The sequence below is a fragment of the Aricia agestis genome, chromosome 2, assembly GCF_905147365.1.
Source record: "Aricia agestis chromosome 2, ilAriAges1.1, whole genome shotgun sequence".
Lineage (NCBI taxonomy): Eukaryota > Metazoa > Arthropoda > Insecta > Lepidoptera > Lycaenidae > Aricia > Aricia agestis.
Window position 1 is genome coordinate 5480659 of NC_056407.1, and position 23491 is coordinate 5504149.

A 23491-nucleotide genomic window follows, 5' to 3' on the forward strand; every position below is an offset into this window, starting at 1 on the left:
ACAATTATTAGTTGGCATAATTATGGTTGTGATGATGATGATCAATCAAACCGATGTGTTGGCTTATGTTTTCAGTTGTTTAAACAACGCCGAAATCCCCGAGCCTGTACCTATAAGCATTCAAAAGTTCTGTTCGGTACCTTCGGATCCAGGGTATAACCCGGTGCGAAGTATTACTTTTTGGTAGCATTTACCTCAAATGCTTCAGATAAAATCAAAATCACTATATGTTTCCATACAAATTTCAAATTTCTCGTTTCCTCAAGGATCCCATCATCAGATCACCACTTTTGTGAATATGGTACCAAATTCGAGTTAAACCCTATACAACACAAAAATAATTTTGAAAATCGGACCACAAACGGCTGAGTAATCGTTGAACATACAAAAAAAAGATACATACAGCCGAACGTATTACCTCCTCCTTTTTGGAAGTCGGTCAAATAGTTTTTTTAATTACAAATTACAGTACGTAAATTTAATGAAAACCAACTTTGCTCAGTGCTATTAGCAGTTTCCTGTAAAGATCGTAATATTTTTCATAACCAAACGGACTTTTCTGAAAATTCGATGACCGACTTTGATTTGTGAGCCAGCTACTGTACTTGCCTACGTCCTTACATTCATACATTTTACGCTACACTTCGAACACTGAAAAATAATCTCTATATATTAGAACATAGAATTTCATTTCCATCGCCAGTATCCTAGTGCTCGTCTATTTCCATAGCCACGTGTGTGGTCCAGCTTCCGTATAAACAAAGTGTAGCCCGCGACTTTGTTTTCAAACCTTTTACCGGATGTTAATAATTATCCTCAGTAATTTTATTTGTTGCTGTAAACCACGAATATGAAAGATCAATTGCTCAAAATGTCTGGTGAACCACGTTCCGACCGTAATAAAATAAGAAATTTAGTAAATATTTTTGCTTATGATTATTACTTGCTGAGAAACATACCTAGTACTATTGGACTTAATATGACCGTATTACATTATTTCAATCCAGTGCTGGAATACTATTGGAGTTACATTTTATGATTTCCATAAACGACCACTGGAATGCAAATTTGCAAAAAAAGCGCTGGTTTGAATCACTAGATTGGAGTAATGTAAGCCTGCCAGAAAAGTACCCAGCGATTCCAACTACAGCTGAAAGATACTGAAAAGTGAAAATATTTAATAGTTCAAGGTTTGGCAAAAGATTAAACAAACAAGACAATGTCATAACAAAAAGTTTTGATCTAAAGAACTCAATCGATATACCTATTATAGTCAATAGAATAAATCAATGATAGAATATTATTTAATTTTATAAGCTACACAATTATATAGACCGGGAGATGGTGACACAAAATCCTAGGTCATTTGTACCAGTATGGCGGTTCTTCAGGGGTCTAATTACGTAAAGGCAAAAAGGAAAATGATTTTCATAGAGCTCGCACCGGCGACGGCCCAATCGCGTGGGCGTTAAGCGAACGCGTTGGATAAATAACGAGTGTCGAACGATTTGTTCCACAAAAGTGCTTGTATTTTCAGATAATCGAAAAAAAAGAAGTAGGCGGTAGCGTAATGCCATACTGCTCGGGTGTGACTTACGGCCCGCCATACCGACGCGAATACATTAATTTAAATAAAACAATTCAACCATTTGTACCAGGCTAATTTTTGCATAGATAATCATCGTCGAGTAACCGTTCACGAAAATAACCTTGCCATACTTTTCCGACAGTTCGCAATGGCCGGTGCTAACGCTATGACCATCATTTTGCTTTTTGCCTTTAAGTAATTAGACCCCTGAAGAACCGCCATACTGGTACAAATGACCTAGTATTTTGTGTCACCATCTCCCGGTCTAATAGGAGATATTGCGATGAGTAAGGAGGTAATGTCATAAAGTGTTATAAATTAAATGTTGAATTTAGCGTTACCAACAAAACTGTCATTGGTACACAGACACACAGCATTTAAGTAGGTATCATTACATACATTTTATCATTAGATAGTAAAAAATTAAATTAAGAAATTTAAAAAAAAACAACTTTAAAAAGTAATGAAATAATATAATATTTTACTGACTTTAAGTTTAAATAATTCATGTGACATAATTGTTGTCACGATGTGTCGGGGGACCGCCAACAGTGTCTTTTGCATGTTGTATCGCCATGTCACTGATTGTCTCGATACTATAATGTTTTGTGAAATCAAACATCTACATTAGCGGTCCCCCGACACACCTTGACAACAATTATGGACTAAAATATAACTTTAAACTTAGGAATTATTTGAACTTAAAGTCAGTAAAATATTATATTATTTCATTACTTTTTAAAGTTGTTTGGCGGGGTTTTTTTTTAATTTCTTAATTTAATTTTATTTCATGCTTTTTAAACTTCTGTTGGTTATAGTGCAAAATAATTCCTATCAACAGGATCATATTATATCCCAATGAATACCATCTAGGAATGTCCCTTTGGATGAGGCCGTCACGCGTCAATATGAGTCCAAACATAAAACATCCACTTTGGGTTCATATGGAGCTCGGCTCCTATAGAACCCAGGTGATGCTGCAGCAGCAGCATGCAAAAATTTATTGGTTATCTACGTCTTGCTAGTTGTCGCAATTAAAATGAACCCAAACACGAAACCATTGCTCTAAGTTGGTGAGGAGTTGGGTATCCTATTGATTACCAGGTGATGCTGCAGCACCAGGTCAACTTTCCATTAATGTGTAAATAATTGAATATTCATGAATGTCACGACCTAGAATGCAATAAAGCCCACCAAACGACTGCAAGTTGCTAATCGGCCCTTCACGAACCAGATGAACTGCGATTTTTCAGCACGGAGCAGGCTGATGATGATGAACTATAGCTAAGAACACTCTCAATTAAGTCAGCTTTCAAACAAAAAAAAACTAGATCAAAATTGGTCCACCCGTTTGGATGCTACGATGCCACAGACAGACAGACAGACAGACCGACAGACAGACACATCAAACTTATAACACCCCTCTTTTTTGTCGGGGGTTAAAAATAATAGAGATAGTAGAATAGTCGTTAAAATGTTTACCTACTAATCGGATTCCTAATTAAATTACCTACCTATAAAATTTATTTAATTTAAAAATAAATTACAGTTTCATATTTCTTTTGATATTTAAAAGTGTACGTGTAATTAATGGCTTCTTTAAACTTTAATGATTACGAACATTTATAATTTATGAAAGACGTGGGTCCACCTGTTATAATAAAAACACTTTTTCATTAGCATACGTTCTAATTATTTTCAGCTGTCTTTTCATTTCAAAATATACACGGTCTTGCTATGGTTATCGTTTAGATGTATATATTTAAATAATACAAGTAGATAGATACTGTTAAGTGTTAACATAATTAGCACTAGCTATATACGTCATATTTACATGAAAATGTCCTTTTTAATCAAATACATAGGTATTTTGTGGCGTCCTAACTCCTAAGTCTTGGGAAGGGAAGTACAATCCTTGTCGACATCGTATGCTTAAAATTACAAATGCGAGAGTATTTCTGTCTGTCTGTTACCTCTTAACGCCCAAAACGATGAACCGATTTTTCTGAAATTTGGTAATGATATACTTAGATTAAAAGGACATAGAATACTTTTCATTCCAGAAAAATGTACGGTTTCCGAGCGATAAACAAATTTTTATGCAACGGAGTCATCTAGTCCTAAATACTTTACAGACTGTTTCTTGGCAAATATTAATTTTGTGACCAAATGTATTTTGTAACCAAATGTAGCGGGCCCCTTGACGAACAATTTTATTGCGCAATATCACACACAATATTTTATTGAACAACTTATTTGACAATAAGATTGAAAGGCGGGTGCGTTCAATTTTAACCCTGGACGGTCAATAATATTGCACAATACGTAATACTGCACAATAAAATTGATCGTCTAGACCAGGGGTCACCATTTAGTTTCGCTCGAGGTCCGTTTTAAGAATTAAAATGACCTTCGCGGTCCACATATTTAAATAAATATTTAAGCTTAGAACAAACGCGTCAGTGACGGAACGTCAAGTTGCGTCAAGTTGTCAAATGTGTTTTTTTATACAAAACACACATTTGACAACTTGACGCTTCGCTTCGCAGTCGCCTTGTCGCGTAGATTTGGCCTAAGCTTTATTAAACAAATGTAATTACGGAAATTACAAAGGTGTTTATTTGTATGAATGAGAAGAGTATCAATTTTTGTTGCTACAAGTTCATCAGTATGTCGAGAAAGAAATTAATTTTTAAAGAAGAACATGCTTGGTCCGCACACAATGGGTCAGCGATCCGGATGCGGACCGCGGTCCGCCATTTGGTGACCCCTGGTCTAGACTCTAGGAGTCCAGGGGCACGCTTAGTGTTTACCTAGAACTAATCTACTTAGTGATGAAGTTTACAATTAAAACCACCTATACCGTTCGTCTGTCAACACACAAGTGTTAACACAAACACACTTGCTCATAAAAATTAGAAACTGATATGACTAAACAATTACGTTAAGGAACACAAACACAATGGCTCGCGGATTGACACTTGACAGCTATTTAGGCGGGAAGACTGAGTGACAGCGCCGGCTCGTTAGCGACTCCATGTTTGCTTTCTTTTTTTACATTGTCTACAATGACGCGGTACATTCGGTACTCGGCCAGTAATAGTTACTGGGGCAGAAAATACTCTGTTACTAACTAGGAATTGTGTATTTTATCAGAACGGCTAGCTACAGAATTGGACGTTTACATTCTACGTGCAGGTAACAGCTAACATACCAAAAAGGATTCAACATAATATTATATATTAAGTACTTTATTAATTTAATAATGTCACATATTAATTTACAGTTTTTTGTGTCTAGAGACAGGTTAAAAAATATTATGTTAGTACCATAAGTATACACACAGAACTAAATCAAGATAGAAAGGCGACGCGCGTCCGTTGCAAAGGAATCGCTCGTGTCAATTTTTGCTTTGCTTTTAGTTTTAAAAACAAATAACTTACCCGGGGCAAGAAATACCTCTTTTGACCGATTCACTTTCGTACTTCTGTTTTCACAATAATAATTAGACGTGCACGCTGACTGAATGAACGTTCAATGAATCTTGCACGACAGAGCAAGATTGAAACACGCGTACTCCACCCACTTAGCCGTTCTATCTTGATTTCTGTGACAATACTATATTATTATAGTATATACTCACTCAAATATTTGAAATTTAGAAAAAAAATTAATAACTTTAGTAAAACATCATAAGAAACGCTCTACTAAAATGTAAATATAAAAACTAGTCTATTTTAAAAATAATACCTAATTAATAATTAATAATATTTTGAGAACCCAAATATGAGATACGCATAGAGTATAATTATAACTGTCCATTATATCTATTAATATTTATTACATACTGAAGTGAACAACATTTAAAAAATATCCACAGCCGAATATAATATAACCTCCTCCTTTTTGGAAGTCGGTTAAAAAACTGAAAAGATGTGCATATTAAACATACTTAATAATAATTAATATTGTTGCGTTAAGTGCAGTGAATATTATGTTTAAAATAAGCGTTAACTTAATTAGAACGAACACTTTATGACAATTTAAATTTAGTTGCAGCTGTATATTTCAGTAACAAAATATTAAGTAGGTTTATTTGGTCTCTTTCTAATTTCTATAATAAGATCTACAGAATAAATACAGCAGTGGTTTTCAATTTTTTAATAACCTAGTCCGGGAGCCCAATTGGGAGGAGGAAATTTTGTTTTGATTACTATCAAGCTAATTTTTTTTGTAAGTAGCTTCATTTTGATAAGACGAACGACATTTTTATTTGCGAAAAATCTTGAAAGTGGTAGCTAACAGAGATAGAAAGGATTTCATACTTTGATTTGATGGTCCTAAAATATAGATTGTTCTATTTGTAGGACACAAGACTTCGTTGTGTGTCCGTCTGTCTGTCTGTCTCCAGGCTGTAACTCAAAACCGCTATAGCTACACCTCTGAAATTTTCACAGATTGTGTATTTCTGTTGCTGCTATAACAACAAATACTAAAAACAAAATAAAATTAATATTTAAGGGGGGCTCTCATAATTACAACAAACGTGATTTTTTTGCATTTTTTTTTCTCGATATCAATTATTATGGTTTTATTTTTTTTAAGGTTTTATTGTTTTTCCATACATTTTCTAAAAATATCAAAACAATATACTAAAATGTAACACTTTCCTCAAGTTTGACATAATATACGATTGCTTTCCAGAAATGATTCCTTACTATCAAGACTATAAATTGAATATTGATGCAATAATACAGGGTGTTTTTTTGTGATTTTTTCTTACCTTCTACCCTCGTTAACTTTTTTCTCCCAAGCTTTAGAGATTTTATGTCATACAATAAAATGTACAGCTTTTCAAGCCCTTTCATTTGATATAATATTATGTCTGGATGTGCTACAGCTTGGGTACGGGTTCCATACAAAAATGTTTTGTTCTTTTATTTTTATCAAAACCAATATTGATTGAAATTAAATATGCAATGCGCCTTCTTCTGTGTTTCTTATACATATTACACAACGTAGTCGCAACATAATATATTTTATTATATTAATATGCATCTTAATTCTCACTTATTGGATTCTCAATATTTCCGAACACCTAACTTAGCGGGATAAATGAAGATAGTGTGTATGAATATTTCAAACTTGTATCGTAATTATTTCTTGAGGTCCTAAGATAATACTATGTTAATATTATAATCCACATGATCATACATTGACGACCTCCGTGGCTCAGTTGGTGGGCTGTTGGTAGCTCAAGCTGGGGGTCGCGGGTTCGAATCCCGCCGACGGAACAACAAGTTTTTCAAAAAGTTCCTGGGTCTTGGATGTGTATTAAATATGTGTATGATATAATAAAAATCTTAAATATATGTATAGTATAAAAGTATTAAATATATTTCTGTTGTCTGGTACCCGTAAGCGTAACACAAGTCCTTCAGGTACTTAGCACGGGGCCAGACTGACGTGGTGTGAACTGTGAAGCGTCCATAGATGCAGAGAATCGCCTCATTACTATGACACGACCAACACTTTACGTTGCCTTAATTTTGTGTACATGCATAATATAATATAAATATCTATGATGATTAAAAATAATAGAATTGGCTAAGTGTGTGCCGGACCTGTGAACGTAGGGTAACGTAGGGGGTCTGTGAACGTAGAATAAAGATAGGCAAAACATTATGTATTTTGTATGGAAGAATATAACATTTTATAATTTTATTATGGGTAAATTATAACCGCTGCATACAGCATAGCTTGCTTTATTTGATCTGCCTTAGAGATCTGTAACAATTTTACTAAAATCGTCTGGTTGACGAGATGATAGTAAGTTAGAGGAGACTTCTAAGTAGAAACTATATTTCAGAGACTAGTGGCAACTGGCTGGTTAATTCAGAGACTATTAGTTTCTGAATAAACCAGACGATTTTGATAGTGTAATCTAACAGACAAAAATTCAGACAGTAAAATTGTAAGTGGGCCATAGCTCTACAAATCACATTCTACAGAACAAAATGTAGTTTTAATCAGATACCTATATAGGTATATCATAGACTAAGGATTAAATTTCACTCTTAAATCCAGGAACCATACATGAACAATTATTAAATTAGGTAGAAAATTTCGACTAAAATAGGCATACTCCATAACAAATTTAATAAATGATTATATTTTAGAACTCTTCATTTTCTAAAATAGCTTACAAGTAACAGTATTATACAGTAGGCACATCGTACAATACGGCATACAATTTATATTGCCCTAGGGAACTCTATTATGGCGATTGATATTTGTGGTATTAGGGAATGTTATTATTCCACAAATTTACTATTCGAATTATTCGAATATTTTACAAAAGTTTTTGAATAATTCGAATATTATTCGAATAATTCAAAAATTTTGAAAAATGCTGAAAACTCCTTCGAAAAGTAACAAGAAGCTTCCTACAACCATGTACAACCTATTTTGTTAATAATATGAAGTGAGCAATTCTTATTTTTACTTTTATCAACATAAATCTGTGTAAAAAACTTACATAGTTAGTTTTTATTGTTAAACACTTTAAAAATGTATATTTTAAGGTTACAGCTGGGCAATAAAAGAAAGGCTGTAAAGTGTAAACCGTTTTGGATCGTAGCACTTTTTACTTTTCTCATGTGATTATGCTTAGCCTTAACTCTTAACTCTTAAGCAGTTGAGATTTAATAATAATATTATATTCGACGTTATGATATCTATTCCTTAATACTAAGCCAGCTCACCCGTCTCTTTTTATATTTTCGATCTACGTTCACCTAGTTGGCTTCATTTGTGTCAACGTGGTTCGAAATTATAAAAAAGGGCCGCTAGAAAACAAACACCACAACCAAGAAAAAAATTGCAACGAAGCCCTGGGGGAGGGTGAAACAATCCTAAAGCTTTAGTAACTTGAAGTTTGGTAACACCAATAACATGATAATATTAGAGTGATTCTTCAAAAATGATTCTCCGCGTCACTTTCGTGGGAATTTTTTATTTTCGAGTTATCTTTAAATAAATGCAAATACCTTTAAGGTGCTCTAAAGGTAATAAATACGATCTTAAAGGCATGTAAATCGGTCCATAAACTATTGAGATAATCAAATTTGAAATTTCGGTCCCCACGAAAGTTGCGACAAACTCCACGAAAGTTACGATTGAATTTTCTAGGAACAAAATATGGATTGAAATCTTTTTTTCCTTAAAAAATAAAATATATTATTATTTATTTAATCAGTTTTTATTAAGATCGACGATACTAAAGAGCATGGAGCTTCAATTTGTTGCTTAATCTGTCAAGTAACCGGTCCTGAAATGCTGTGATTTTTTCGAGGTTCAGGTGATTTTATTTGAAGTTCGTGAAGTTTAAGTGATTCAGGAGGTCATTTAAGGGGGTTTTCAACTAAATATGGAGATTTAGGACTCAAGATCATAATATTTTCTTCGATTCAGTTTGTGGGATAAATACGAGGGCTCGCTTCGCTCGCCCTCGTCTGAGTATCGTATCGCATTGCATTCGGATTGAGGATGTAATATCAGTTGGTCATGTAAAATACTGATATTCAGGTAAATCCACTAGATTAGAAGCAGATTCGATATTTGGGGAAAAGATCAGAAGGTAGATTGATGTATAAAGCCACATATGTTTTGTTTTTCAAAAAAAGCTTGTAGAGTGAAAAATTCGTTCTGGGTACCAAAACCATAGCTGGAAATACTATACTATAGCCAATTCACATAGGTAAATGGTGTACAAAACAGCCTACGTAGCTTTCGTAGGTCACTAGGTAACTTTCATTGGTGAAAATCCACGAAAATTGTGCCATGATTAAAGTAATAGGTAAATAAACAAACAAAGTACTAGGAAATAATCTCGATCATATACTTTATTCCTTAATTTGATATGAGTGTCATAATTATAAATTATTATTATTCAAAACATGCTCGCAAAAGTTACGTGACTACAGCGACCACATAATTTTTAAGGAATATCTTATCTTATATTTTCTTTGTTTTGAAGCAACGAGGGTTTGAGTCCCCTGTACTGATGCTGGAAAGACACTGAACGTTGGTGCAGCTAAAACGTGTAACCACAAATCGTCGCGTTTGGAACGTCGGAACGGCGTCGCGCTCGTGAAACTAGCAAAATCGTGTGACACAGACGTTATGCCTATTAACTTTTTTAACTTAAGGTATAACATTATTTTATTTTAGGAATTAGGTAGCCCAGTTAATCTACATTATTTTGATGTATCATACTCTATGCTAATGAATATAATACAAAAGTTATTAAAGCTTTCCGTAAGCGCAAACAGAGTCTGACACGCGGAGTACACCGATTTTGCCCCCGATTTCGATATTGAATTAACCATTAAACAAAAACTATAAATAATTATAGATGTTTTTTATTGAAATCAGATACTTAAATAAATGAGGAATAACGTGTGTTTGGTCCTAAGGCTTGTCTATTAGGGTAGTAGTAAAGAGCGTGTGACCACATTTTGAGGAGCCTCGGAGAATTACTCATTAAGGAGCCATCGACATTTTTTGATACTGTACTAACTGTTTCAATTATCAGTCGAGGACTGCTGCGGTAAAGCTATTGAAAAGCAAATTTTTATCAACTTGTCGAATCATAGATCACATATCGTGAGCTTTAAGCCAGAAGTTTTTATTTAACTACATATTTTAAAACTCTCAACATTGCAATGCACTTACATCTATTACCTTCTTATAAAACGAGTTTGTTTTATATACACCCTTATGGCGTAATACTGAATGATATTATGACTGAAGGGAGTTTATATCAATCTTCATTTGCATGTCTTTAGGTAAAATAACGTCTAAACATGGTCAACGGCGATGATGAATGGTCGTATACTCATTTGTTAGACTAAAAACAGATTTGTATATATCATTAAAGATGTAGAATATTCATAAATAATATTATTTTTCTAAAATAAACTTAACTATGTTCTTATTCCATATAAATTTTATGTTTAATAGCATTTTAAACAAAAATAAAAAATATTTTTAGTATTCGAATTATTCGAAAAATAATTTGGCGAATATTCGAATAATAAAATCAACGAATATTCGAATAAAATGAATATTCGAATATTCGAATAACATACCCTATATGGTATGAACTATTTATGCATACCTAAGTACTGTATATCCATATCCATACTAACATTATAAATGCGAAAATGCAAATGTCTTTTTAACTAAAAAAAGTACGGTTTCCGAGAGGAGTTGCAGGCGTCATCTAAAATAAAATAAAATAAGTTCTTAATCTTCTCATCAATTATGTTTATACTTGCCTACTATTCCTGAGGTGGTAGAGTATATTGACTAAAATACTGAAAAAGTAAATGCCAAAGCAACTAAAATTAAACAAGTTTATTATCTGCCTAGCCATGCGAAACGTAATTTAATAAATCATATTTCAATGTCACAACTCACAATCATTTAAGCCTTTTCTGAAAACAATAAACAATTTAATAAGTGCTCTACATAAAATAAAAGCAGTAGAAATTACTAAAGTAATTTACAACTTGCATAAATTTTTACGAGAGAAAACATAAAAATAATGAAATAAGGTGTAACAATTAATCACAAACTACATTTTAATGTTAAAATAGCCATTGTTCGAAAACACCTCTAAGCGTTATTAAATCGCTCGCAACAGACAGCTTAATTACATGCTACATAGTTAAAAAAATATCAAAATATTATTCAATTATTCAAAATGGCGGACATATCAAAATATATCTGTCAAATCGAAATTGAAATTCTATTGTGCGTTCAAAAACGTCCGCGGTATTATTGATACATTACGAGCGCGCGAAAGAGCCATAGTAATTTACAACTGAATTACAAATCTCTACCAAGCCTACTAAATACACAATCAGGTTAAATCAATTGTTCTCGACCACTCTCCTCTAACGTAGGCGAAACGACGTCGGGGGAAAGAGATGGAAGACGCTCGATGGCGTAGTAGAGCAATGAAAAGCGGTTTACGCCTACAACAGCTGGGGAAGGGAAGGGACCTTATTTGTTCTTGGGCGTGTCTCGCGGAGCTCGCGTGGGGCGCAGTCGCTCACCCGCCGTCGCCGTGAGCGCAGTCCCGCGCCGCTGTCAAACTCGATTTGACGTTTCAATCTGACAGCGGCTGTCTATCACGCGCTCGAATTTCGAATTAAGAAATCATGCCCTATCAATATTAATGCTACACTCGTATCTGATACTTCGACTCGAGGGATACGCATAATCGTGTGGACTCCTACGTCTGTGTCGTGTGAACATTCGAGATGGCCTTCGAGGACAGATGCAGCCCGAACCAGGCAACCAGCCCCGGGCCGGTGGCGGGGCGGGTGCCGGCGCCGCACCAGAGCACCACTGGCATCAGCTACTGCCCTAGCCAGTACACCTGCACCACCATCGAGCCGAGGTACGACAGGTCCCCCAACATGACCATAGTCAAGGTCCAACCGAACTCCCCCCCGCCTAGTCCCGCCCAGGAGATGGACTACCAGAGCTACTACCGACCGGAGACGCCAGACATCAAGCCGGTCATCCAATTCGAGCCGGACAAGAGAAACCGGCAGCAGCCGTCCGCGCCCATAGCGTTCTCGATCAGCAACATCCTCCATCCCGAGTTCGGCTTGAACGCGATACGGAAGACGAGCAAAATAGAAGGACCGAAGCCCGTCGGCCCGAGCCACAGCATTCTGTACAAACCGTACGACCTATCTAAAGATTATTCCAAATACAACTTCGATTACATAAAATCGAAGGAGCCTACCGATCCCCTGCCGCCGCTCGGAGGGTTGAGGCAGACGATCTCCAACATCGGCGAGCAGATTCAACAGAAGGAACCAAAGATTGTGGAGCCGCAGAAGAGGCCGGACTCGGCGAGCTCCATGGTGTCGTCCACGTCGAGCGGGGCGGTGTCCACCTGCGGCAGCACGGACACCAACACCGGAAACTCCACGCTGTGGCCGGCCTGGGTCTACTGCACCAGATATAGCGACAGGCCTAGTTCAGGTTAGTGGTTATTCAGTTTGTAATGTTTGTTCTCTAGTTAGTATTCATACGTTGAAAGGTTTTGAATTTGTTTATTATGGTATGGTTTACATTTATTCAAATTCATAACCCACTTCCAAAAATGAGGTATTTCTTTATTCTGTTCTTACTTATTACATTAATACATTTTTTAACTCAACAGTTCCGTACAATATTATTATGAATGCATGAATGTAGAGACTTGATACGTAATTGATTGCTGTATTTTTAAATTTTATAGAATTAACAATCAACACCATTCTGTTATTGTTATTGTTAATATAAGCTATTCTAACATATTAATAGAGCAAGAAGACAACAAGTGCAGAGTCTAATATACAAAGGCATATAAAATATGTAGAGTGTGAATTGTAGAGTCGAGCGGCGCGGCGCCCGTCGGAACACTTGAATGGAACAGGTCGGTCGACAATAGTAATTACATACAAGACCCGCTAAAATATACAAATTATACACGACGCCACTCATAATATATGTGTTACGAAATATACAATGACTCTATCTTACCATAGAATTCGTATTGTATGTATTGAGTACTCAAAGAAGGATAGTGTTATTAAGTAACAATTAAAATGTTACTTTAGGCTTATTAGACAAAACTTATCAACATTATAATATCAAGTTTATAATCATCATCATCACATTAATATTCATTTGTCTTTTTTGGCTTAAGAATATCTAAATTTGCAATAATTTATATATTGCTTAATATAAATTTTATATCGCCTGAGACGATAAAAAATATAACACTCAATTTTTATAGTGTTAAATAAGTTAAACTGATGAAGAAAGTTAAATAATTGTTTTAAAAGTTTTCAAAAGTGAAATTAGGGGAAAAGACCGAGTGGTCTTTTGTGGTCTTATATGAAAGTGAGTACTTTCATATAAGACCAGACAATTAAAATTTTCATTTCAAAGAAACCAGGGGCTGTAGGCTGTAGCCAAAGTCCCTTTCGTTAAAAACGATGACGAAATTCGTTATCAAAATGTATGGGATTTGACTTTAGGCTTCGAAAGCGAAATGTCATTTATCGATGACTTATGTCAAACCGCATACATTTTGATAACGAATTTCGTTTTGTCTAAGGGTGCAGATATACTTTTACATTACTGGTTGACTTTTTTATTGAAATTTTATTGAAATGAAAAACCTACTTTTCTTGTTCATAGCCAAATTAGAATAGGTAATTTTTCTTATTGGAATAATAATAGACAAAACTCTTTGAAAAACTAAAACCCCCAACATACAAAATCGTGGAATGCAGGCGTTACTTGATACCAATTACAATATTGTCTCGCTAATAGTATGAAATAAATGCTATTGCAATTTTTACTTAGGTAGATTTGAGCTAGTGCAAACAACCCCTTAGCTTTAGGCATCGACCACAGTCCACACGACATGCAGCTGCATCGAAAAAATGTAGCTTGTAACTAAGCAATAATAATATTGTTAGTTATGCCTAGAAAATTACTTAAATTTTATGTCTGGCATTGAAATATGCCTATAATAATAAAAGAGTGGGGCGTAGTTTGCGAGCTGTCAAGTGTCAACTGTCAACGCACACGGCGTTTCGCGCCTCCATTGACAGCTGTCATTGCGTGACAAGTAAAAAAACCCACAGACAGCAATCAGCATGACCATCGACAGAGCTTTGTTTGCTAAGCTCATGTTACAGTCACACCAATTACAAGCTTTTTTGTTTTTACCTATTCAATCTAATATTAACACATTTTTTTACTTTTTCTTAAAAATCCCATAGTATGAAAATGACATTAAGTCGACAAGAAAAAGATAATACTGTACTGTGAAACATGGCGGTAGCGGTCATTAACTCCCTGTCAAAAACTTGTCATTTTCTATATAAACCGCGATTGACAATGAAGTATCAGATGTTCTTATGGCCATTCCCAATATTTGATCTATCTCTGGTTTTGCCCTACTAGAGATAGGAATAGCTCACAATTGACATAAAATATATGTCTCTAATGTCTAATGTGAGCTATTCCTATCTCTAGTAGGGCAAAACCAGAGATAGATCAAATATTGGGAACGGCCGTTAGTCTATTGACAATCGCGGTTTATATAGAAAATGACAAGTTTTTGACAGGGAGTCAATGAGCGCTACCGCCATGTTTCGCCGAGTAAAATATAGAAAATAAAATGCTAAATTCGCCATACTCACGATTAGGCCAAGTCTACTGATTGCAAACAAATTGGATAATAATTGTGCTAAAGAAATATTATACATACAATATTTATAATATACAAGATGTAACGTTATATGCCACAAGCCCCAAGCGGTCACCGGCGACCGCGATAACAATAGATAAGCTGATAAGCTATTGTGTCTGGTTTTTCCACGATCGAGTTATTAGTACTTTAGGGTGTGTATGGGAACCCTATATTAAGTTCGCTGTGAAAGTAGTAGCACTGAAAGAGTAACGTTTCTTTACTTTTGTAAGGGAACATTCATGACGCTCAGGCGCTGCTACTTTCACAGCGAACTCTATATAAGGGACACATACACACCCTAAAGTATTTTCACTTGGTTTTGTTACATCCTGTTACGTCCTGTTATCACCAGTTCTTCACCTTCCTAGCGCAGTCATGTAATTACTAACTTATAGGACTCTATTCACTATTGTATACGTCAGTGTTTTTATATAAACTATAGCAGCGGCTAATGTTTATGTTTTACTTGTAATGACGAGAATTATCTAGTTAGTAGGTACTACCATTACAGCAGTAATTACTTAATTCAATAAGGCATTATCAGCGGTCATAATTGCGTTGTTTGTGTGCCCGTTATTATAAAACTCGTATTTTTTTCCGCGCGATAACTATTATGGAGGGGAATATTAATTATTTACATCAATATACTAGTCATATTGATTTGTCTGTGGTTTTGTTATTGGACCATATTAAATAAAAATAGGGCAAATTAAAATATTGTTTGTTTCAGCGAAAAAACTTCCTCCGAGAATCACCTTCCTTTTTAGGGTTCCGTACCCAAAGGGTAAAAACAGGACCCTATTACTGAGACTTCGATGTCTGTCCGTCTGTCTGTCTGTCTCCAGGCTGTAACTCTTTTTAAACTTTTCACAGATTATGTATTTCTGGTGCTATATTTTTAATATTTACGAGGGGCTCCCATACAACAAACGTTATTTTTTTGGTCTTTTTGGCTCGTAATCCATAATGGCAACATATGGACACTTGAAATTTTCACAAAATCCTCAATTATATGTGCACTTTAATATTAAATATTAAAATAAAATAAATAATTAAGGGGGACTGCCATACAAAAAACACATTTTTTCCTTATTTTCGCTCTATAACGGTGCGGAACCCTTCGTGCGCGAGTCCGACTCGCACTTGGACGATTTAATTTTAAATGCGTTTATAAAAAAATCCATTCCTGATAACTCGACATAAACTTAATCGCTATTCGTATGCAATATGCATTAATACTAGAACGGCTACACGAATTCAACACTTAATTACACGTTATTAAGATATAAAAATGATTGAAGCTTGTTTTATACGAAATAGAATGGCATCTAAACGACAGGTAATGAAATAATTTAGTTGCAATTATTTCGTGCAGTTTTTGCACTAGTCGGCCATCTTGTATAATGGCGGCACTCCTTTTACCATGTCCGCGAGTTGAACGACTTCTCTATTGCTTTATTATCATCAATACTGTTTTAACGGCGTGTACCTTCTACATAATTAATCAATAACTGAATGGAAATTTTACTGTCAGCTGTGTTCAAACGTCTATTGTCTTTAAAATATTTTCAACAACTATTTAGTAGTTAATGCCTGCAACATTGTTGCTCTAAAATTGTTTGATTATGGTACAGAGGTGAAGTGTGAAAAGGTGGCAGACAGACAGACGTGTTTTTGCATTAGTAATTATAGTAGCGTGGTAAATGGTAATTGGTAATCCTGCTGCCTGAAAAAATCTTTTTAGTTTAGTTAACTTTAGTTAACTAGATATTATTGGAATCTACGTATATTTTTTACCAAGTTCTAAATTGAATTGTAGTTTTTTTCTTTTTTTTGCTTAAACTAGGTACTTTACATCACACTCATATTATCAAATAACTCTTTATTTGATAATATGAGTGTGACTTTAGTCTCTAACAGCTAATTCGTCCCATTAACGATAAATCGATTTGTGCGATTGAGATCTTGTAGTGGGTCGATAACGTCCTGATTTAGGACCAGGTGTTCCGCTCATTACGTTCAACGTGGTCACCATCATCTTAGATCAGGACTGGTCCTTTAATTACATTAACATTATTGCTTTTATTAGTCAATAAACCTTTGTCACTAGTTACCAATATAACTCGTAAATACATTTTATTAAGTATTAAATTATATTAGACAACCTAAAGTTCCGTTACCTTATCACGCATAAAATATCTTATTACTAAATCAGCTAAATCCATTTTAATAAAAAAATTTGGATCCGAGATATTTTAAGTCTCGCGAAGATAGCTTTTATACCAAAAAATGTACGGTTCCTGGACAATAAACGATTTCGGTGCAACGAACATGGCAACATTGTATTAAAAATCTATAAAGCCTTCAAATCCAATAAAATATGTTATCAGTTATCACCATAATGTAGGTAATCTAAAGAACATTTCCTCGATAATCTCAAATGTTGGTCACCCACGATTAGGCCGGTAAAACATGTCAACTTAAACGAAAGTAGCCTTTTGGTTACGCGTAAACTTGAACGAGCGACAACTGTTCTTGTCTCACCTGACACAGGGTGAGGGAGAGAGAAGCAAAACTAGTAGGTATTGGGGTGAATAATTAGGGAGATATGATTCACAAAATGTACGTGTGTGGTCTAGGCCTAGTAGTAATTTTAGTCTACTTCATTCAGATCCTATTTTATCTTTCTTTTTAACAAAAATAAAACTCCATAATAACAATTTACTAAGTGTTTAATAAAGATAAGCAATGACGGAGTGTTAAGCCCCCTTATAGTCCGTCAAGAAAGTGAAGAAATTAAAAAGTGACAACATCGTTGTGTCATCCCTTTTTTTCTTGGATTGATTTGAAAGGATGACACTACGATGTTGCCACTTTTTAATTTCTTCACTTTCTTGACAGACTATACGAGAAGGCCGATCGAATCCAGCCGGACTAATCGCAGGCCGAACTGACCTGACAAGTGTATTTTTCCCGCATGTGTGCTGCAGTGTCAGCCAAATCTGCCTGCCATCACTTTGACCGCATTCGATCTGCAGTCCCGAGGAAGCCTTTATGATTTTTGCATATTTGTATGAAATTAATATGCAAAAATCATAAAGGCTTCCTGCTTAATGTTCTAAATTAATATTTGCATAGTAACTATTTACTAATCTGTGATATTACTACCTGTGACAGAAGTGGTAAAGAACCCGTGAATAAAAGCTAGAGTCAAGAGTTAGACTTTTCTCGTTAGTACAGGCCGATTCGTTTTGTAATGAGTGCACTAATTGTTAGTGCACTCATTTCTCGCTACTGCCAATTCAGAGTGTAAAGAAATTTAGTGATGTGCTTCGATTACATTGAAAACGTATCGATAATATTTTAAGTTCCTAAATCAATATTCAATATAGCAGGCGATCGATGATAGACATAATAATTTATTTTATTTTATAAATCGTGTAGATTATTGTTTAATACTTTTGAATATTATGACAAGATGGAACTTTTCAAATAAGACCTCAATCATCCTATAAAAACATTAGTACGTTGAATACAATGTTCTGTAACTTAATAGATGTAATTAAATAATTATGCTAAAATATCTGTTTCCTTCGTCGGCCCGTTATGGTTGCGGTGATTTGAATAGAATTCGAATAATACATTCCTTGTCGATAATTAACTAGAAACATAACGCGAAACTCGAATAGTTTGCTGACTAATTTATAACTGGATTTTTTATTCACGTATGCGCCGAGTATTTTACCGTGCACTTATAATGGTCGAATGTTATTTATAATACTTTCGATTTCATACTGATTACATTCCCGTTTGTAGGTCAAGAATATATTTATATTAAAATTTTTTACTACTTAATATACTCCGCCGATGTCTTATTTGAATAGCGTGTATTACTCAATCTTACACATTTTAAAGAGTTTCTAATAGTCGTGTATTGGCTATAACCTATATACGGTAACATGCGATATAATATGACTAAGTTCCATAGACTGTGATATGACTATTGTTTATCTTGCATATACATAATTTACAACAATAATGAGACAAAAACATGTTATTAGTAACGACTAACGCTCGAGGAATCTAATCCTCCGGACGTTAGAAAACGTTTAAATTATCGTTAATTCTCATGGCGAAATGTTACAGTTGACAATGTTAATTCACAGTTGTATGACGTCACAGTGGCAACAGAATCAAAGTTTATTGAATCAAATGTACCTACACCTAATACATCAAATTCATCGTATTAAAGACATTATCTTCGTCATTTATCGATATAGTTCATCGATACAACATTATCGATATAGCACAGCCCTATCTACCGAGAATCGGCCACCAAGCTAAAGGCCGTTTTTGCCACATGGAATCCGCTAATAACTTGATTTCAACAGTTTAGGTGTTTTTTGCGGGCTGATTTATTATTTACCGCTAAAGGTTTCATAAATTCGATGTTATTGCGCCGCATAGCTGTGGGTGCGGATTTTTTGTGGCAAAATTACTGCTACCGATATGTAGTCGCTTCTAGATAGATCCCTTGTATAATTACAAGGGAAGGGAAGTGCGCAGGATACCACTTTTTAACTCAACCTAGCATGGATAACATGAGTGTACGATTTTCATATAATAATTATTATAGTATTATTAATAATCATTTTAAATATTTTGTTCAGAAACTGATTTACTTTATTTCTCAAAATATATGTAAATAAATAAAAGTCATATTATAATAAAATGTAAAAAAAAATCATTAAAATGAAATAGACCTATTACTTACGAGGTGCCATAAAACCTAGTCGGTTAACACCCTAATGTCTATTAATTCTTCAAATGTAATTAGAAAAAACCCACCCCTGAATTAAATGAAGTTAATTTGCTAAAACAAATGTCTATCCCCCTATCCCCCTTCACCCCGGCAGGGGACGGCGGTATGCTAACGCGGTAACTTTAACTGTTTGTCACCGATTAAGCCTCTAACGTCTCTGTTAATTTGTTAACTTTAACTATTAAGGACACACATCCATATTATGAGATGTCCTTAAAAGTACAGACGAGAAAAACGAATGATTTTATAATATGCAATTAAGAATTAATACATACCTAATTCGAGCCACGTTTGTCGTCCACTCGAAAGTCTGGGTAAAGTAAAAAGGGAGACTGGTGCCAAAACGGCAGCACTATTATAATGGAAGACAAAAGAGGTTTATTAATGTTTTGGCGGTGAAATTGGTCTGTTTGATATAATGCACAGTATTCACTCCAGAGTACCTACATACCTATCTGCCACCTTCGGGTGCAGTTAAATCTTATTTACGACAAAATTGCTTCGGCCGGGGCCAGCGGTCTGCACAAAAAGAAGTACACGTTAAAAGTTTAAAAAGCGAGGCAATATTTTTCGAATACGTTCAGAAACCTGAAACATTACGCCTCGTTACGGAAAATCCTCTATTTCAGCTGGAGTTTGTTTAATTAAAAACCCGAATAAAAAAGTAACTGGCTGTTTTTATCGGGTGATAAACGACTTTGAAATTGTGCGCTGCGGTCGAACGAAAACGAACCCTACCCCGGTGAATTAAAATCGTTTTCAGCTCGCTCCGAGCGAGCGTTCGCTCCATTTTTCAAACTCAAAAAGATTTGTGCATACGCCATTTCCTGTTCTATTCTTAAGGCAATAAAACTTAGTATTCTCTAAAGATGGGTCCGTAACAATTTTGAATGCTATCCAACAAATTGAACTACGCTATAAAGCTGCGAAAACTCTGCAATAGCCAATAGCAATATAAAAGACAGCTATACATTTTTGCAGTACACTTTTTGCCTATATTCAAATGAACTGGCTTTAGACACATGTTTTAAAGAAGTAGTTAGCGACCAAAATTATACAGCAGTTAAACAGAACTGCGTGTTTCCTACAATAATAGCACCTTACAGGTTTTTCTCTATCTATTCAAGCATATACTTTTCTAGCATTCATTATATCGGTAACGGGTACAGGAAGGTGGTAAAGTGTTTACGGCCGGCGTTTTTGCGCTGATAGGGGTTTCCTGGGTAGATTTATGGCGTACAGTCGCACGCTAAACTGCAGATCTCGCCGCGCAGATACACGAATTTACGTTCACATACACCATTTATATTAACACATTCGCGAGGTGATAAGAAACGGCTATTTGTTACTACTATTAAAATATGACTACGAAGGTGGTAGGTGGGAACATGAAATATTGAGCAGGCAACTTATAAATATAAGTCGGAGCTGCACAAAAACGTAATTTGTTTTGCTTTTTTACGCGCCGTGACTAGCTCTAACTACAATTATTACAAATAGCTAGTGATCGGTCATTTTAACAGCTCCTTCTCAGGTGTTATAACACTACGGTATTCTAATTTAAAACTAAATAATTGTTACGGAAGTTTCATCAAAAACGACCTTTTACTGCGCAGATGGAGGTAGCATTCCTTTCTTAAAATTGTCACTATAAATTAAAAAGATAGTCCCCCTTTTGACCCAAAAAGGGGTCCTCATGAATGTATAATTAAGTGGGGCCATAGGGTGTTATTAATTAACTTTAATTGATGTTTAAAAATTAATTACTTGGAATAATTCAATTCTGTTGTCGAATAAGGAGGTACTCGGTTTTATTACGAAAGCTAACAAATAAATTAACGTAATTCGTCCTGTCATTTACGATGATTTTTATATTTATATAAATTTTATATTATTTTATATAACTACTGTAATTACGAGTTTTATATCATTCATTTTATGAATCTACTAAGTTTGGCATGCGATTTTTAATTAAGACTGCCATGATAAGCTAAATAGGTATTTCATTGTAAAGTTTTACTTTTTTAATTAATACTTTTTTACTTGCGAATTCATTCTTAACGGCGGGTGGGCTATTTTTTGCAATTAAATCTAAATTCATTTTCATTTGTCCATAGGTCCAAGAAGCAGGAGAATGAAAAAGAAAACGAGCACAGAAGAGAAGAGACCGAGAACGGCTTTCAGCGCCGCCCAGCTCGCCAGACTAAAGGTAATTGTTGATCATTTACACCACTTACATCATTTTCACTTACACCATTTACCACCACTTACACGGCAATCGACGTAAACGAATGGGCAGTTGTAACGGGAGTGGATAAGGTGGTTAGCAGATATTTATTACTGTCGGGGAGTCTTACTTCAATTACTATTGTAAAATTCAATATCTGTACTTAGTTATTGCTACAGTTCAATCTATTAAATCAATTTTAACGTTAAAACATTGTACCTATCTAAAATGTACTCTGTGCGCCTTGTACTTTGTACACTTAAAAAAGAAAAATTTCATGCGGCTCTACCTTGACCAATACTCCAATTCAATTAGACCGTGTAGAAGGCATATTATTAGTTTATGATGACTTGTTGGGAAAAAGGGGCTCTATGTAAAGCCGTCGTGGCCTGAATGAAAGAACTGTAATTTTGTCAGAAAAAGTAGACTGTAGTTACCTCATCAAAGGTCTCAATACTAACGAGTACTCTTTATTCGCAGCACGAGTTCGCTGAGAACCGGTACCTGACGGAGCGGCGGCGGCAGGCGCTGGCGGCGGAGCTGGGCCTGGCCGAGGCCCAGATCAAGATCTGGTTCCAGAACAAACGCGCCAAGATCAAGAAGGCCACAGGCCAGAGGAATCCCCTGGCCTTGCAGCTAATGGCCCAGGGCCTCTACAATCACAGCACAATAACGGAGAGCGACGACGAAGAGGAAATTAGCGTCACGTAAAAACGTTACAAAAATTACTTATAAGATGCCTGACTCTGAAGTCTGGAGTCTGGTATCAATTCGTATTTTTCTTGCAAAAAGTGAATAGATACGTCAATTTTTAGTCAAGCTATTTCATAAAGTGCACAATACAAGCTTTTCAATCTTACAATTTCTAAAAAGGGCGATTTTGAGGCCATGTAGAACTCTGCTTTAACAATTTAACGTAAGTTTACCAAATTAGGCCTTATACGAGGCCACTGCATTTTGTAGACCCCTAACGGGATAAATAGAGTAAACAGATTTAGGTGTAGATCTTCGTATTAATTAATTTTAGTAAAGATGGTTCCTGTTTTGTAAATATATAGATAGAGTAATATTTATTTTTTATAGATGATATCATTTTGTATTTTGTCGTATGTTGCTATTCGACATTTTCTGTTACGATGCGATGTATTAACCAATTCAAAGTATTTTGTAGATACTGTAGTGGCAATGTTTTCATTATCTTACGAGAGCAAGTAGAATGTGATAGAAAAGCCTAATAAGACTTTCGGAGGCTTTATTTTTTGTTTGTTACAAAAGTTACTTTAATTTTATTTTAAATTGAAACGAAATTCGTCAAAAGGGCTCGTCCCAAAATTGTAAATACGATTTTGTAATTATTTGAGTATTTTTATTTCATCACGTATCTTCCATTTAATTATTTGTTGTAAATAAACAATAGACTGTGTTAGACTAGTTTTAATGTATAAAATATATTTATGGTTTTTGAAATTTAATTTTCGTTTTATTTTTATTGAAGAAAATAACATTGGGAAACTTTAA

General features: G+C 34.9%; 1 protein-coding gene across 1 annotated transcript; it reads left to right on the top strand.

The window, feature by feature from the left end:
- Positions 1-11720: 11720 nt before the first annotated feature.
- Positions 11721-22962, top strand: LOC121739875 (segmentation polarity homeobox protein engrailed-like). Its single transcript, XM_042132468.1, has 3 exons — positions 11721-12655; positions 21864-21955; positions 22454-22962. The coding sequence occupies exons 1-3, from the start codon at positions 11920-11922 to the stop codon at positions 22682-22684; spliced, it is 1059 nt and encodes a 352-aa protein (XP_041988402.1). The 5' UTR covers positions 11721-11919; the 3' UTR covers positions 22685-22962.
- The last annotated feature ends 529 nt before the right edge of the window (positions 22963-23491 follow it).

What these genes read in the sequence shown, in the direction of transcription:
- LOC121739875 (XM_042132468.1), top strand. Translation starts at nt 11,920, where the DNA reads ATGGCCTTCGAGGACAGATGCAGCCCGAACCAGGCAACCAGCCCCGGG. An exon ending in TAGCGACAGGCCTAGTTCAG is followed by an intron (nt 12,656 to 21,863) that starts GTTAGTGGTTAT and finishes ATTTGTCCATAG; the next exon opens with GTCCAAGAAGCAGGAGAATG. An exon ending in CCCAGCTCGCCAGACTAAAG is followed by an intron (nt 21,956 to 22,453) that starts GTAATTGTTGAT and finishes CTTTATTCGCAG; the next exon opens with CACGAGTTCGCTGAGAACCG.